This window comes from Limulus polyphemus, unplaced genomic scaffold (genome assembly GCF_000517525.1).
Source record: "Limulus polyphemus unplaced genomic scaffold, Limulus_polyphemus-2.1.2 Scaffold250, whole genome shotgun sequence".
NCBI lineage: Eukaryota > Metazoa > Arthropoda > Merostomata > Xiphosura > Limulidae > Limulus > Limulus polyphemus.
Window position 1 is genome coordinate 729,092 of NW_013665860.1, and position 19,010 is coordinate 748,101.

The 19,010-nt window shown below is 31.1% G+C and overlaps 1 protein-coding gene and 1 long non-coding RNA gene across 4 annotated transcripts in view; one reads left to right on the forward strand and one right to left on the reverse strand.

The window, feature by feature from the left end:
* Positions 1 to 4,688: 4,688 nt before the first annotated feature.
* Positions 4,689 to 19,010, forward strand: part of LOC111085136 — a 43,871-nt gene continuing 29,549 nt past the window's right edge. The window contains exon 1 of the long non-coding RNA XR_002609981.1: positions 4,689 to 4,755. This is a non-coding gene — a long non-coding RNA (uncharacterized LOC111085136). The remainder of the gene's footprint in view (positions 4,756 to 19,010) is intronic.
* Positions 6,989 to 19,010, reverse strand: part of LOC106478800 (leucine-rich repeat neuronal protein 2-like) — a 35,554-nt gene continuing 23,532 nt past the window's right edge. The window contains exons 1-2 of one of the 3 annotated variants that reach the window (XM_013939369.2): positions 14,250 to 14,406; positions 6,989 to 9,827 (exon numbers count right to left, since the gene is read on the reverse strand). In XM_013939369.2, coding sequence (XP_013794823.1) covers positions 8,312 to 9,802 — 1,491 coding nt within the window. In that variant the 5' untranslated portion in view covers positions 9,803 to 9,827; positions 14,250 to 14,406 and the 3' untranslated portion in view covers positions 6,989 to 8,311. Of the gene's footprint in view, positions 9,828 to 14,249; positions 14,407 to 19,010 lie in introns of those variants that run through there. The other 2 variants (XM_013939370.2, XM_022382455.1) reach the window with 2 other exon arrangements.

Sequence of the window (19,010 nt, forward strand, 5' to 3'; positions counted from 1 at the left end):
ACACGACACAATTAATGTTGCTTATGAGCTTTTTTTCTTCTTCCAATTGAAAGAATATGTAACAAACAGCAGAAAATTCTGTCAAGCCGTTTACCTTCTTTCATTCATTAAACTCTCAAGAACGAAGTTAATTTTAGTTTCGGTAGGTCGTCAATTCTCTAAGGCTCTTAATAATGTTACACGGTAGAAGTTATACTTCATTTGTCACTTTATGAATATCATTCGTTGAGCCATAGTCGTATCATTTATTCTCCTTATCTTGGAAACCTCATACCGCCCTGTTCCAAGTGTTTAAGTTCGTGACTGCCTTGTTTACCTTTCCCAGAAACCAAACATTTTCTTAATACTGCAAGCTATTTCCCGATAAAACTGGCAAATATACTTTATCTGAGAATATTCCATAAAAAATCCAAACACCTTTTAACTATTTTTGTTCAAGGGCGGATATGTCGTTGTGTTTTAATTTGTTTAAAGGCACTTTCATTGTATACCCCTTGAGAACGAGTACGAGACACACTACTGAACATACGCAGCTTTTAACAAATGTTAGATAAATTGACTTCGCCCATTGTATATTTGAAAATGTTAAGAATTCACCATCTCTTCCATACATAAGTACACAAAATATTGTCTCTGAAAATATACAAGGTGCCAAAGAACAATAAGCATTCCAAGTCAGGAGCTTAGAAAAAAAAGATAACAATTTGTATATTTATCTTTCAGAAATTTTTATAACACGTGGACGTTAATCTAATGTAAAAATTTTGTGAGGTGACAAAATAAATGCATATATCAAAATTTGTTTAATATTTTTTTGTAAATTCCAACAACATAACATGTTTGCCCTCGGTGGCACAGCGGTATGTCTGCGAACTTACAACGATATAAACTGGGTTTCGATACCCGTGGTGGGCAGAGCACAGATAGCTCTTTGTGTAGCTTTGTGCTTTACATCGGACAAAAAATATTCATTTCAACGTTCATTTGGTCATTATTTTCAATAAAAATTTAAAGGCATATATAAAGTTTTTAATAACGCTTCGCACGCATATAAATTATGTGAATAGGAGCATGTACAGAATGTTAATATATTTTAAATTATAATGTTTAAAGATTGTTTTTCTTTATTTAATTTAGGATAAACAGGATGCTACTAGAGTAATAAACTATTGTATTTTATTTGAAATATTTTGTATGTATTTAAAGAGACTTCTGGTGGTCAGTATGCCGTTGTTTCATTCTAGCGTTTGTAATCTTTATTAAACTGTAATTTTAACCATATATCCAGGTTTTTATTCTATTTTGTTTAGCTCTAGCATTTGCATAGTTGAAGTCTTGCACGGTTATTGTAGAGAGAGAGAGATCTATAACATAATTATTTACAAAACTGTGACTCTTTGTTCTAGATGTTTAAGATGTTATTAGTAATAGAAGAAAGGATGTGGAGATTCGTCTCACCTAGGCTTAGGTATTAACTCTCTTAATTCTTCTGTTTGGTTCTTCAACTGGAAAAAAAAATTCGACAGCCTTATCAATATAGATAACTTATGTCATGATGATCAAAAGACAATTTGATTCACATGAAAGGAGCTTTAGACAAATAAGACTATATTGAAAATCTTTGATAATGTTTTGAACTTTTGGAACGATGTTTCGAGCTACTTGCACAGATCCATAAAGTGTTTCGTATTTCAATCTATACGTATATCACAAACTCAGTACTCCGAATGTGATAAAAGTACTTGATTTGATACGAAGTGTACCAATACCGTTTATGATATTTATGTACATCCATAATAATAAACAAAACACTTATATGTGAACTATGTTTTTAATTATTCAACTGAGCAAAAGGAGCTTGAACTGTAAGCAAATAATGAATTTTTAGTTTTTTCTTACCAATACTGATAAAAGTTTTTGAATTTTTTTATGATATATGATTCGATAACCGTGGTTGGCGCAGCACAGTTAGCCAGCCCATTTTGTAGTTTTGCGCTTAGCAACAAGCAAACAAAAATTATATATATATATGTATTCTGATTTTTAATTGTTAGGTCTTTTGATCTTATAAAGTACCAAGGTTAAGATATGCAAAATGTAAACTGGGTATAAACTCATAGATTTGTATGTAAGGTAGAGATTGTACATTACACGTTATGATTTTCTCTTTTATTGTTGAATTGTATATTTAAAGTTAAGATAGTGTCATCTTGTATGCATATATAATTAATCTAAAGAGAACCTTAAGACGTTTTAAAGAAAATGAATTTGAAAAACTATGTCATTCCCCACATTTATATTGCATAAGATTCATCTATGAAGAACATTTTCGCAGCATAGTAAATGTTTCTTAGTGTATATAGATGCTTGATCTATCTTATTGTTTTTAAACTAGGTTCCGATATATATGTGGCATAACATATCTCTGTCATTTATTCAAAGACATAACCTATTGATAATGGTTGGAAGAGTGCGGTTTAAACTTTCAATTTATTCCCTCCAGATTTTATTTGGTTGAGCTATATATAGACGTAAGTTGTAGGCGCTTTATAATAAAGAAACAATTGCCTTGCTTGAAGAACACAATCAGAGATCACCACACTAGGTGCAAGCAACTAACACTATGTATTTATTATGCGAATTTCCAAGTTTCCTATCGATAATACTTCCTCCATATTTTAAAAATCGTTCAAAAGATCGACCATATAAACTTGGTGCTACTTAGGATGCAAGTGGTCAGAAAACTATAAATACATATATATATTTCACTTGCCATACTTTATTATAAAATTAACAATTATATGCAACATTTGAGGTCCAATAAAAAATTGGTGAACAAGTAGCAAAATATCAAATTGTATTATCAGCAGTTAAAACTTGTATTTTCCCGGGCAAATGTGTTTGCTTTCAACGATAAATCCTAGGCAAATTATATACTTATATTCTTTTATCTTTTCCACTATTATAATATAGGATAATATACGCTGAAACTTTACGCACAATGAGACAAATAAAGGTCTAAAAATGGTCTTTCACAGTTAAAAACCGATTGCGGAATTTATTGATTTTCTAAACAGATTTCTAAAGTATATACCTCACTTACTTTCAACGCACCCAATGAGCATTAATCCTACCAATACACATAGATCCTTGCCAATTCCACTTTTCAGATATAATATCCACAAACTACTTTTTTTTAAATAATTGGAAGTACCCATACTCTGGGAGTAAATAATTAAATCAAATAAATGAGTTCATACGTCCTGCAATGTTATATATATATATATGTATATAATAAACTTAGTTATGTTAATTTGCGATTTTATGACATAGGCGTATACTAGATGGAACTCGGTTTTCCTTTTCGGTAGGCTAGTAATAAATCTATTTAGACTAAAACTTTACCTTAAAAAAAAAATATATATATAGAAGAAGAAGAAGAGAAAGAGAGATAGATGCGGCCTAATTGGCCTAATCCAGGCCTATCATCATGTCGGTTCGCGTGTAATCCCTTGTAGGTCTATCTTATAAAATATTGAAATTAAAAATTTATAAAAATGTAAATTACACAATAATTATAAAGATGTTAACACTTAAAAAGGGAGGCAGAACGTAACTCCACCTTATTTACCTTGGATGATATTCTAAAGTAGATAAATACACAATACCGTGTAAAGTAATCTAAAACAACGTTTAAATCCACTATTAAAGAAAAAAAACATATTTATACAGATAAAAGTTTCGACACATTCACTTACCCTCTTCAGTCTCACAAACAAACGTTGGACTGAAATGGACACGAGAAAGTGTCGAAACCTGTATCCGTATAAATTTGGTGTTGTTTCGTAATAGTGGGTTTAAACTTTATTTTATATTCTAAAGTTCCCCGTTGGATCAGCGGTAAGTTTGTGGACTTACAACGCCAAAATCCAGGGTTTGATTCCCCGCAGTGGACAGGACGCGGTTAGATGATTGTGTAGCTTTGCGCTAAAAACAACAACAATATACATTGTAAACATGTTTCAGGCGACAAAGCCAAAAACGTAAACCCTCGTACATAAAAACAAAATGTGTTCACTCTTACTACATCGTAGTTTACATGCTAGTTTTAATTTTCTGTCCTTTCTATATATTTATATATTTCATGCTGCTTATTAAATAACAGGCCATTTCGGAGAACTTTCAAATGATTAATAAACTATGTTAAAATAGCTATTTCAACTGAAAACATAACAAAAAGTTTTGAACCAGTTGTCAACAAAAGATATATATATAGCGGATTTTAAAAAGTTACCGGAACATTTATCTTTCCTGGATATACCTTTGGGTTAGGAATAAACTTTATGATAATATTTTACTGAATGAACTATCAAAATATTAAGACGAGGTTTTAAAGATAACTTTCAGTTTCATTTTATTGTATTCATTATGCTTGTTCTATTCTTTTCTTGCTATCAATATCGTCATTACGTTTACAGAAGAAAAAATAACAACAACAATAGATTCAAACACCGTTTGTCTGTCTAGAAACTTTGGTCTTGTGATGATACAATGCTAAATTTTTACTTTCTTATATTCACCGTCAGATGACAGGTCAGTCGTACACAACAGAGTAGGAATAGGGCTTAACTTCGAGTTTTTATAGATTGTGTGCTATATTATAAAAATTTCCTTAATTATAGTTTTAATTAGTAGATCAAGTATATGCTTTAGTTTTGGCGCAAATTCTGCAACTGGAAAACGTAAATACTTAGAGTAAGAATATGATTATGAAAATATAATATGATTTTGAGTCTAAGACTTTGTACTCGGTAGTGGGTGGCCAATGATTACACTAATTTCTAAATTAACCACAGTGAGAAAGAAACGCTTACAAGTTACGCTGCAGTTAAATCATTAAAAGATAAAACTTGGTAAAAAGGAATTTTGTGAAACTAAAACTAGCAACTGAAATACAGCAGAGTCTGTTGATCATATTATATGGATTTAATTGCAAAAAGCACAGAGTCAAAATAACAGTCAGTACTGGCTAAGAAGTAATATTAATGCTAATACTATATAGTACTAACTATAGTGTTGTGTATCCTACTGTCTGTTATTTTCACCATCAGTTGATTTTATAGGTACAAATATCTTACAAGAGGTGACTGTGATAAGCTGAAGGGCAGATTTACTTTAATGCATTTCCATCAGTTTTTAAAAAGAACATTTAATATTAATACATCATGAGAGGTAACCTCAATGGACTGAGTGGCCTGTCCCTTTATTTTTTCATTCTTTTATGCAATTTAAAGATGGCAAGGGACCTGCTCAGCCATCAATGCTATCCTATCCACTAAACTAAACAAAAAAAAACAACAACTGAAAGCCAGCCCTTATTATTTAAATATCTATCGAGCCTTCCATTAAACTCCCTTAAATTAACTGCATCTTCCACATTTGAAGGCAAATCATTTCAAAGCCCAATCATCCTGGGAAAAAATAAAACTTAACCAAAGGTGGCTATTACCCTATTAAAATTGATATTTATGTCTCCTAGTTCTAACCTGAAATCCTATTGACCTACCACAAGCAGTAGTACACTACTTGGATGGCTGGGAAACTGATTAACCAGAACACCAAGATACTATTTTTTCACAAAGCTGTTAAGGTTATTGCCATCAAAATTATACATAGTCTTATAATTTAAATCATGATAATTCATATACATTATGTTGCATTTATTATAATTAAAAGGCATTTGCCATGTATTTGCCCAACTCACCAAATTATTTAAATCCTTTTGTAATGCAGCAGCATCTTTCTCACAGCCAACAACACCTACGACCTTAATATCATCAGTAAATAAAAAAAAGTTATTAACCATTCCTTCATCTATGTCATTGATGTAAATCAAAAAGAGCAAAGGTCCTAATGAGCCCTGAAGTGCCCCACTTGTGACATTAATTCAATCTTACTGAACTCCATTTAGAACAATCCCTCCACTTTATTCCATCCAGCCAATTTTCTGTCCAATGAGCCAACTTATTGCCACACCTATAGAGATAATTTTTGTAACAAGCATTTTTTTATGGCACCTTATCAAATGCTTTTAGAAAATGCAGATATACCAAATCCACACCTTTAGTCTCATCTACTTATGATTGGATTATGCAGGGACAAATTTTTATGTTGGAATTAAGGAGTAATGATTTGTTTATTTTGGTTGTAGACAACTTGACTACAGATTTTCAAACATTTGCAGTAACTTATTGGTAAAACTTAAAGTAAGAAGATATCAAAATGTTGAGGTTAGTATGGGCTCTGGACACTGAATATATTTATGGTATCAAATGAGCCAATTAAACTTTCTTGTACATATTCTGTACTTGGCAATTGCACAACAGAACTAAAATTTTGATAGTTATTGGTACCTAAGAACTTCTTAAAGAAAAATAAACAAAATGATTATTGATATTAGTTAATCCTGTGTATGGAAGAGGCTAAGACATGCACTTAATATTTCAAAGAATTAGAGGTGGTATTACATAAATTTAAAAATTGTCAGGAGCTTGTGTAGTAAAGGTTGAATCTATCTGTATAAATAGGCAGATGTTACATAGAAATGGTACTGGTAACTTTGGTAGTGTTAAAAATATGCAGCATACACTATTTACTTTATTGAGTTTTATTAAAGTAAATGTATTTTAGTGCTTGATTCAGGGTAATATTATCACTTTTGAGACAATCATTAAATCAAATAATAATTGATTTATTAATAAACTGCATGTAGATATGTAGATATATTTTTACCAGAAATAGATAAATATACATATATATATCATTCTCTCTGCATTTTTTTGTAATGATTCTGTAAATTAGTAAGCACTGATAACTGATGTATATTTGTTGATTGTTTCAGTAAGGAAGTAACATAAAATTATGAATTACTTCTTTAAATTACCAGTCACGTCTTAATTCTAGTTTTAAAATACTTTTTTACTGTAAATGTCAGTTACAGTTCTTTTATTACATTGAATGTTATCCAGAAATACAGTAATGATGTTCTCTCATTATTCATCACAACATATTTTATACAACTACTTTCTTGTCATTATATTTGGAGAATTACCTTTAATGATTATTTACTTAATGCACTCTACAACCAAATATACAAAAACTCCAGATAACAGGTATACTTCACTTACCACAATTTAGAAAAAGGTGTACAAGTACAAACAACAAAGAAGAAACTCTATAAAATATGTTATTTTCAAACAGTAGATAATGCGTAATATCATACTATGCAATTATTATGCAATACAGGAGATTTAACAGAGTTCATGACTTGTATAGTATCCCTATTAATTAACACTAAGAGAAAGATTTTAGTGTTAGATTTATCAATAATCCAATCTACTTATCAAATATCTTTATATAATTAAATTTATAAATATTGTTAATAGAGAATTAATACTTGCAAAACTTCAATATGCATAGAGTTATTTAGGGGATAATAGTGAAATGGAGTTCATAGGGTGTGAGAGGTGCTAAGATTGGGTTATATTTGTGAATTATAGGCTTGAATTCATTTGTAGGAGGCTTAGAAAGATATAATATATTTGCATATTTGATGATAAGAAGTGAAATATTATTTTGGAGAAGTATGCTCTATTAGCAGAAAAAGAAAATAGCAGATCAGGAGCAGAACAAGAAATGGATAGAGTTAGGGTTAAAGTTGTTTTTGTAGAGAATGAAGGTAAAAGTGCTGGGTTTAGATTTAGCCAACAGTGAAACCTAAAAAAGTTGAGAATGCCACAGCTGATACTAAGTGGTACTTTTAAGGGCTCTTAATGTGTAATATACATTTCAATTTAAAGGGTTTTAAGCTTATGTTAATGGCAAAAAGAGAGACAAAAAATAGTGAACTTTTTAAGAGATTTAAATGGGAATCTTCTTATTAAATAGTACTGACTCAAGTATTAAACATTTTTGCTAATACGGCACAATTAATACATAATTCATACAAGTAGGAATTATGCTCATTGAGTCAGGAGACTAGATATTCAGATAACATAAATGTAATCTAAAAATTCTTTTTAGTACAAAATACATATATACATATTTATATATACAACTTCAAATTGGAATGTAATATTTATGATAAATTTAGAAGCAAGTAAATATTTCAAATTATTTGTGGTTACAGTCTTTATTTAATTTATATAAAGACGTTTAACATTAATGATTAGGAAGAACTCCTCGCAGTAATCAAGTACTCAAGTTTTAATATTTTCAAAAACCATAAATGTTAATTCTAATTTTGCAAGTTTTACTTTTGCCGCCAGTTTCTGAAAATCATGATTATCAGCAAAACAGCCAAGATGACGACCATTGTAGACAAAGCAATCAGAATGTAAATGATGGTTTTGGAGTTCATACTCTGGTTTGGTGAGGTTGAAGGAGGATAAAATGTAACACGAGCTTTATCGGGAATTTTGGTAGCTTCAGTGTCTGTGCTCTCATCTTTGGGACACAAAGTATAGGTAACTCGACTGTCTAAAATAGAGTATCCATAGTATGATGCTGGCTCTGAACAAATAGTTTGCTTTGGATTCTTTAGCTTCATCTGTCCAGTGATAACTTTGTTTATCAGCCATTTGAGTCGGCAGTCGCATTGAAGTTTGTTATTGCTAATGTCGAGAAATGAAAGGTTCTTTAGTAGTTCACTTTGATTACTTCTAAATGTTTTAATCCCAACAGATTGAAGTATCAGAGTTTTAAGATGACTCAAACTTGAAAGCAAGACATTTGTATTAATAATATGCTGAGCAATATTTGGGCTTCCCTGAAGATCAAGTTCCTCTAGCTGTACCAGTTGTTTGAACACATTTCGTTTCATTTGAACATCAGTATTTATGTGGATTAGTCTAAGGGATTTTAAATGAGACATGGAGCTAAAATTATGCTGGTTTAGTGGAGGTAGTGGTATGTATTTTATTGTCAGTGTTTCCAGTGAATTAATTTGAAAAATTCCTTCCCAAGTCTCTGGAAACAAAGAATCTTTTCCTTCAAGCTCTAATCTTTTCAGTTCTTTAGTCTCTTGAAATACTTGTGGTTCAATTTGTAGAATTTGATCCCCAAGGGAAAGTTGTTCTATGTGATTACCCAGGAGAAACTCCATCTTCTTTATTGAATCATAGGCATTACCAGAAAGATCTAGATACTTTAAGTTATACAGCTTTTGACCATGAAAATTTACTGTTCTGATATGGTTATGCTGTAACTGGAGTTTGGTAATATTCATTGGCAAATATGGAATATCAGTCAGATAGTTTCTGTTAAGGAACAGAATATTTAGTTTTCCCATGAAGGTTAATGTTCCATTCTCTATGACTTTCACATTGTTGTTATCTAGATACAATTCTCTCAGATTGTTTAGCCCAGAAAAAGTTTTGGATGTGAGTTTTTGGATCGTATTATTACTTAGATCTAGTACAGATAAGTTTTTGAGGTTTTCAATGTCAAAAGCATGATCCTGGATCTCTTTGATTTTTCCTTTAAGATCAAGTTTAGTTAATTTACTTGGAGAATTTACATCATCTTTATTAAGTGTTTTACCAAGGTTTTTCATAATTAAAACTGATATATTGTGTGTTAGCTGGCTTGGAAAATCTTTTGAACACACTGCTGTGTGAACTATCTTCTGATCATGTGTGGAAGAACATAAACACCTATTTCCACACAGTTGTGCAGGATCACAATGAATGCAAGCCATGAACAGAGAACAGAGCAACAGAAACATGTAGACTGCTATCATCATTTTGTCTTTATAAAGTATTCTTTATCTGCAAAAAAAAAATTATAGTGAAACAACTTATTTATTGCTAATTATGCCTTAAGTAAGACTTACTAGTTATTTCAAATGTGATTTCAAACTTGGGATGTTAAGTAAATTGTTACTTGTAAGCCTTCCTTTCATTTTACGACTTGTCTCGTAAACTATCAATCTCAAAATATCATGAGAGATTCAAGATCCTGCTGCACCTATAGTGTGTACTAGTGCAGAAGAAACAAATCTGAGAACATTAGGCAACATTTTTACCATTGATTTGGCATTTGTGTTTTATTATAATGTTTTGTTGCCCTGTGAAAGATTTTCTGAAAACATGCAAAGTATCTGAAGATTTTGTAAGGCATTAATTTCATTGCTGTTTTTAGGTTCAGCTTTTGTACTTTCCAGTTTGCTTCATCATGCTGTTTAAATTTGTTTATTTTCTCAGTAATCATAAATTTAGTTTCATTATGCATTTTAGTTTTTATATTATGAATCTTTTTATTTTAAATCTACTCATAACTAATATTTCTGTCTTACCTTTACCATTAGTTGGTGAACAGGTGAGAAAATGTATTTTACATATTTATCAAACAAAAGTATGCTCTCTTACTATATGATAGTTGTGAACTCCACGTTGAACTAAATGAAAAATATTGTTTTAGCTTGTTCATTTGGGATTGTAGAGTCCTATTTGTTTTTGTACCTCATTCTTGTTATTAGGATTTGTTGACTAAGAAAGTGTTTTCCTATAATATGTAGTATCCAGAAACTGTGGCTCTCTTTCTGTTGAACACTTGTTTCGGTACATTTGCATTCTGCACTCATTATTATACTGAGTTTTCTTATCCAGTCAACTTTCTTTTTGAGGGTTTTAACTTCTCAGTTAACTTGTTGTTGAACTAATTGACATCATAATTTTTGTTCTGCCCAACACATGTAATGTGTACTTGTTTAAGTCTTGAGCTGAAAACTTTTTTCTCTAGGTGTGTTCATTTGTGTAAGCTTTACATGCTAATATCTGTCATGATGTTCACTGTTTTAAGCTTTGTGTTGACTTTTGTTAGGCTCTGGATAATTAGTAAGTTTTTCTTTTAGAATGGCATGGATCTAAGCTTGTTGTTGTTGTTCTACTCTTTGAGTTTATAACATAAATAAACATTCATGCAAACCAAAGTATATCTTCATATTTTCTTTTGCAGCCTTCTAATTAAGTTTTATTTAAAGTATACTTTTGGAGATAATTCACCATAAAAATACTTTTTTGTGTGTGACATTTTGAGCAAATGCTCTTTTTTCAAGCCTGAAACAAGTGTTTTGGTTAATTAGAAGCTTGTTTCTGGTTTGAAAAGGGCATTTGATTGAAATGTTTAAAAAAATAAAACAGTTTAAGCTTAATTATCTCCAATAGTCTAATTTTTTTATTTTATCATCTTCACATTTTTTTTGTCTTTAATTTTATTGACTCATCTGTCTTAGATTCTCTGTTTGACAAGATTCACTTTTCCATTCAAGAAAATGTTACACCCTACAAATTTTTGAACATTCAGACCTAATTTTGTTCATCCAGAAGTAAAGTTATGCATTTGAAGTGTACATTTTTAAAAGTTGAAATCCAAAAATATTACTATCTCTGTATACCTACATTTTTCTCTACTTTTACATTTCTCAATTCAGAAGGTTGAGTATATTATATTAAAATGATATTGAATATGCAAATCAATAAGTTATTTGACAACCACAACCAATATAAAGCTGTGGAAAGGCATATATCAGAATTACATTTTGACATTGTTTGACATTTCCTAGGTAGTGTGATGCCATAGGAAATTTATTGCTTTTGGGAAAGGTAGGTAATAGCCTTTCCTGATGCAACATATTAATACACTAAAATCATAAGTATATGCAACAACTTGGTGCACCACAACCATCCAGAAATAGACCTAAAACAAGTTGTACCCCATTCATGGTAAGTACAAGTGAGAATCCATGAATACAAAGGTCAGTGACAAAAGCTGTACACATATCATAGGGAACATTATGCAACATAATTCAAAATATTTTCCATTGGGAAAAGTGACACAAGTCACATGTACACACATTTCCACTACATATTCAGAAAAAAAAGACCAACTGTAGAAAACTGTATGAATGATACCTAGCAATACAAAAAAATGGCAATACATGGTGACACTCACAAAAGTGTATATATACCTTGATAAATTGAAAGTTGGGCTATTTTCTACCTGTCAATAAGTGGAAACAATTTCCAAAAGTGGTACCAGCGTGTCAGGAACTTTTTCCAAAGAAATTCATTACTTGATATGATACTGCACCAAGGATTAGTAGAGTGGATACAAAGGTCAAGAGGAACTCTGTTTACTATCAGACCAATATTCTGGACTTCTTGTACCATACAAAAATACTGGCTTTGTACAGAAAGGAGGCCAACAGGATATGGGCTCACCAAAATAAGGCTTCCAGTCATAATTTCCATTGAACCATTGCTGGAGAACGAAATGAGTATTCATACTAGTCAAGTTTCCAGCCTCAGCATCTATGGCTTTCTGTGCAATTAGAATGTTGAAATGAGGACACTGTTTTCCTAGATAAATCATGAAAAAAGTGGTGTGTTTTGGACATGAAAGCCTTATGATAGAGCATGACCAGATGTAGCAACATGGGCTGTAATGAAGTCATGAGGCTTTAATTAAATAAAATATTATTGATATAATCTACTCAATCCTCTGTATTGTCACTTGAGTAATGCCCTTTTGTGCTTAGAAGGATGGGAGCATTCCCTATTGATGTAGCAAGATCTCAAACCTTTCTTGATTATTTGAGAACAAGATATCGTAAAATATGCATGGAGGAAAATGAAAAAAAGCTTAAAATAATGGAACATAAAAAAAAGTTTACCATCTATACAGATTTGACAATTTCACTTACTTTATAATTTTGACAAAATAGAAATTTTACTTAGCAGATAATAAAGTTGATTGCCTCTGCCACTTACTGACACAATACTATTTCTTTTATCAACTTTTAAGTAACTGACTTATCTACATACCACCCACTACCAGTATGTTCTGTATATTGCATCATCATACGTAATTTTATGTTTTTATCTGTTACACCACTTAGTGTGAATGACTGATCAAAAACAATTGGGTGAAATCAATCATTTGTTATGTAAAATACATAAAAATCAGCAATAATTAGCTGCATTTATTGTTGCATTAACAATATTTTTGGTTACATCTTTTTTGTGCTGTGAATATTTTTAGTGACCCTGTAATTATTCTTTCTGTGACTAGTATGTTTTAGTGACCCTGTAACCAAAAGTCATAAACACACAAGCAATTTTAGGCATAATAGATTTGAAAAATGTGTTTACAAATATGACAGTGATCATAAGGGCTCCATCAATCATTCTGTGGTTTATGTCACCAATCATTTTGAGTTTTAATAATACTTCTTATTGTAAGAACTGAATAAAACAATTCTGTTTATAATTTATTTCTAAACAACTTTTACAGTATCAAACCATAACAAGTTCCAACCATCACCAAACACTGTGGTTCACTTTGGAGGTATGTGAATAAGGGTTACTTAATGTAATAAGCCTTTTTATTCCCCAACAATGTTACTTGTGCATTTTTTTAGCAAATTAATTACTTAGAAGCATATTTTTAAATTGATATTTAAAGCAATTTGAAGTTACATGTAACATTAGATCAGGTTAGTCAGGCACACACAATAGTATAAACTCCTGATGAAAAAGTAGTAATGTTAAAAAACAAAAAAAATGACAATTTTTTTTTCACTAGACATTAAATATTCTTGCAACAAAACAACTTTTAACTTTATTTTGAGGAGGAAGTTTGAGTTTAGATTATATAAATCAGTCATCTAAGTTATTCAGAAGGGTGAGTTTTCTTCTTTGTGTAATGGGTGAGAAGAATGTGGTTACAAATTGATGATTTCCATGCTCAGTGATTTAGTAGTAACCTAGATCTGATTTTGATGAAATATTTTCTTGGATTAGATAGTAAACTACAGCTAAAACTATGAATGCCCCCCCCCCCCCAGATTACACCTGTTAATACAAATGTAAGCAAAGCAGTGATTGCAACTTCATTATTCTATTATCCCATACTTAAAATTCAATTTTGTATCTAGCCTTCCCTCCATGATGCATGTGAAATGTTTAAATACATTAACAGATTCAACTCTGTAACTACATGACATTTATTTCAGCAAGTCATAGTTCTCTAGATTCATGAGTAAACTATGTCTTTCGCTAATTATGCCAACATAATTCTGAAAATGGACTTTTTTTAAGCTATACATTGCGAGGCTCATATAAAATTTGAGACCTATTTTTGTAAAAAAAAAAAAAAAAAGAAGTAAAATTACAATGACTAAAACTGACCTTACTTTTTTTTTCGGCTTCACAGCTCAATCTATGCTGTAATAGACTTTTCCCCAGTTATAAACATTCACTCCTCCTTTAAATGAAGTACACTTCAAAATTTATCACCAGTAATATAATTGTTTTGCAGCACAAGTTGGTCACATCTTATCCAGTGGCAGCAAATATATTAATTTAATAACATGTACATGTACACATAACAAGCTAGTGTAGAATACTTCTTAGACATGAGTAATGATCTCCTGATTGCTCTTTCCTGTTTTTTTGTTTTAAGGAAATAGGAAACGGGGCTCTACAGCTTTTAGTTCACTGTGTTGAGTATCTGTTGCAAGCCACATGATGTAACTAAAGGAAGCTTACATGTAGATGTTTCTCAGAAGTACATATGTAAACAATGTGTAAAACGTGACCCTTATTTGAATGTAACGTTTGCTTTTAACATACCAGGTTTTCTTCTACTAACATGACTGTAAACTTTGAGTGTTGCTGTTATTGTATAGACTAGAACAAACATTTTTCTTGTAACAAATTAGGTATACATTCTTGAAAAGAAAATCTTTCTGGGAGCTGAATTTATGAAAATAACTAGAGAAATATATGCAAGTATATTCTAGAATGTTCACTTTTTTTTTATACTTAACATTTTAAATTATATGAATAAATTTCAAGACCAAAAACAAATGTTTTGGTGCTCATGTTTGTAATAATCAGTGTCCTTACACTGCCACTGAAAGTTACTTGTTATTCATAAAGTACAAAAATTTCAATAAAGCATGCACATAGTTGACTATAATCTGATTTTGGTAACATTTGTGATACCTCATACTCATTCTAATCTATATTTAAAAAATATGGGAACCAGTGACATAATACCTTGGTTGTAAACCTGTTTATTTAAATTATATTAATACAGAATCTAGTTATATTAAACAAATTTGGTGCTTTGTGACATCTGAATGTAACTTATTTTTAAGGCCTAGAATTTAGAAATTTCATGTGTGTAAAACACAAGTAAATGCTTATTATTCAAATTAAGTTCTGCATATCCCTCCTTTGTGTTTTCCAGCATTGTTGCCAAATTAGTGTACATTTAATTATGAGTTATGTACAGTGCTGGCTCAAGTTCAAAAATTAAAGGGTGCAAAAATAAAAAATTGCACCCTTTTTTGAATTTTTATTTATTTATGTGTACTTTACAAAATTTTGAATATTTTTTTAAAATTCAGGATACAAAATACAAAAATGGTACATAGTAGAAAACTACATATAAAAGGAAAGATATCTTTAGAAAATGAATTTTATGAGATTTTAACATGGCAAAATGTTTCCTTAATTTATCCATATTGATTTTTCTATCCATTTCATTTTCAATAGAAATTATTTCTAGATCATTTAATCTTTCTTGTCCCATTTTGGAATGCAAAAAATGCATTTATCAACTTTTATCAATCTCTCACCAGTTGCCACACTAAGTTAGTAAAATTCATAGAACAATAAACATGGTTTGGTTTTCACATATAAATATAATAAGACCTTATCTGGAGTTGAATTCTTCATTATTTCATGTAATATTAATTTAAGTTCTGCACACAAATGTTTACCAAATATATCACTTTTCTCTTTGTGTGTTAGTACTATTTTCTAAAACCCCTAAAATTTTGTGATAGGTTCTTTTAGTCTTTTGAACCCCCCCCTGAGCCAGTTTGTTTTATTTAAACTTACAATAAATTAGCATAAGGTACATTACTTTTTTTTTTATCTTTTCAAAGACAGAAAATATATCTTTAGTAAGCTTATTGAATTATGTGTATGATATATGTTTGTTTTACTCTGTTGCTTTTCAACAAAGTATGAAATATAATTTACTTAAGCTTTCAAATGAAAAGTGACCATTAAAACCACAAAAATTGCTGCCTGAAAAATGCTGTGTAAGAAGCTTTCTTTCCGTGGAGTTGGTTGAAGCTTCCCTTTAAATTCAGCCCTTCTTCCCTTAGAGTTTTTGCATATTGAAGGATTTTATTTCTAGATTGTATCTAATGCCACATCAGTCACCAATTAAAATCCTCTCCATCCCTCCTTTCCTCAGAAAACCCTGTCATATCTGTTCTTACAGCAAGGAGGAGACATCCTTTGAGTTTCAAAAACCAGTTCTTGGATGACCTTGTATCTGAATCAGTGCTTTATAAAAGATGTTTGTTTCTGACACATTTAATTAGTACATATTTATATGTTAGAAAGGACTGAGTTTTGAGTTTTCATAAATTTCATAAAATTTTAAAGGGACAGAAAGAACCTTGTTCTGTTGAGCAACAAATTTCAGCCCTTGGTTTCTATAGAAGAGTAACTATTGGAAGGAAGGAAAACAAAAGTGTCAGAGAAGGAAGTTGATGATAAGGAGGTTAAAGTTATAGGTGATTCCTTGACAAGGCATATGGATAGAATAGTCTGTGGAGTAAATAGGGAGAAAAGAATCAGATTATGATACCCAGGGGCACAGATGGAGGATCTAACGGACAGAGCAGGAGATATTAATAAAGGGGGCTAGGAGAGATTCAGTTTTTGTGGTGCATGTAGGGGCTAATGATGTAGGGAAAGATAGGTCAGAGGAGGTAACTAATAAGTTCAAGGGGTTGATAAAGGCATTTAAAGAAAAATATCATAATTTAATTTTGTCAGGGATACTGCTCAGAATTAACTGTGGGGATAAAGTTATAAGTAGGTCACTAGGGTTAAATGCTAGGCGTAGGTTAGTACATAAGGAGGAGCAGATAGGCTGGTTGGACTTGTGGGATCAGTTCAGTGGAAGAAGGAAGATTTTTGGAATGGATGATTTATATTTAAATAGTGTAGGGGCTGGCCTGTTTGCTAAGGCTATTAACTCAGTTTTAAGGTATGTTTTAAATTAGGACTAGATAGTGGTGAGGGCCAGGAAAAACTAAATGCAAAAAGAATAAGAGGCAGAGAAAAGTGTAGCATGGGAAATGAGCATAGAAATAGTTATAAGGGTAGGCTTAATTGTTACTATTGTAATGCTAGAAATATAAGAAATAAAACAGATGACTTTAGAGCACTGGTAGGAATGGAGGATTTTGATATAATGGGATTAACTAAAACGTGGTTTAACATAGATGATTTTGATGACAGAGGAAAAGGCTTTTAGTGGGAATTTGTCACAGACCACCAAATGATACTGATGAAATTTGTGAGAAACTTAACAATGAGATTAAGATTTCAGTTGTTAATGAAGTCATAATTATGGGTGATTTTAATTTCAGGTATATAGATTGGTAAATTCTAGAGTCAAACCAATTAATCAAGGAACCGACTAGAAACAATGCTGTTTTAGCTTTATTGTTAACTTCAAATATAATATAGAAATGATTGATAGGGTGGAAACTGGGGAACATCTGGGCGCAAGTGATCATTACTCTGTTAGGATCAGTGTCTTGCTGCATATGGAGATAAGGAATAATGATATTTTGGTTGCAAAGTTTGAAGGGATGCAACAAGAATTATCTATTGTGAATTGGATACGTGAATTATTTGGAGACACTAATCAGATGTGTAATTTTTTTTTGAATATTCAAGATAAACATATTCCTTATAGAAATAAAAGGATAGCTGTGAGTGAAAAACAAGGTTGGTTCACAAAGAGTTTTAGAGATAAAATTAAAGAAAACATAATAAATTTAAGAAATTTAAATTGACTGGTATGACAGGAGATTTAGAAAATTATAGAAGATCAAGAAAGTTGGTGAAACAGGAAATTAGGACATCAAAAAGAATCTATGAGAAAAGGTTGGCTGAAAATATAAAAATGAACAGTAAGGATTTCTTTAAATACATTAAGGTTAAACAAAATGTTAGGATGGGGGTAGGACCCTTGAGGGATGATAAAGGAAGGCTTGTATCTGATGATTATGAGATGGCTGGGTTATTAAATTTTTCTTTTTCTTCCGTTTTTATTGACGAAGATTTAAGTAGTATTCCACATCTTGAACAGTTGATAAACGGAAACGAGATGAGTGCATTAATTCTGAGCTGGTTCAGAAAATATTGGGAAGTTTAAAGAACAATAAGGCTCCTGGGCCAGATAATATTTCCCCAAGAGTTTTGAAGGAGGTTAAAGATTGGATATGTGAGCCACTTACTACTATTTTTTGTCAGTCCTTGAATAGTGGGCAGATACCAGAAGATTGGAAGATAGCTAATGTAACTCTTCTTTTCAAGGGAGGTGATAAAAATTGCCCCAGTAATTATAGATCCATTAGTCTTACATCAGTTGTGGGAAAAGTTTTGGAAAGTCTTTTAAAAGATGTTTTGAAATGTCATTTAACAAAGTTTAGAATTTTGTTGGATAGTCAACATGGTTTCACTAAGGGAAAATCTTGCCTTACAAATCTTTGACATTCTTTGAAAAGATTACTACTTATGTAGATGAGGGTAAAAGTGTAGATTTGGTGTATCCAGATTTTCATAAAGCATTTGACAAGGTGCCATATAAAAGGCTTGTAAAGAAAATTATATTATTTGGTGTGGGGATAAATTAGCAAATTGGATAGAAGAGAGGTTGGATGGAAGAAAGCAGGGGTTGTTACAAATGGGGTTCAGTCAAACTGGATTAATGTCACAAGTGGGGTACCTCAGGGCTCAGTCTTAGAACCTTTGCTCTTTTTGATTGACATCAATGACATAGATGAAAGAATGGTCAATAAATTATGTAAATTTGTAGATTATATTAAGGTTTTGGGTGTTGCTAAC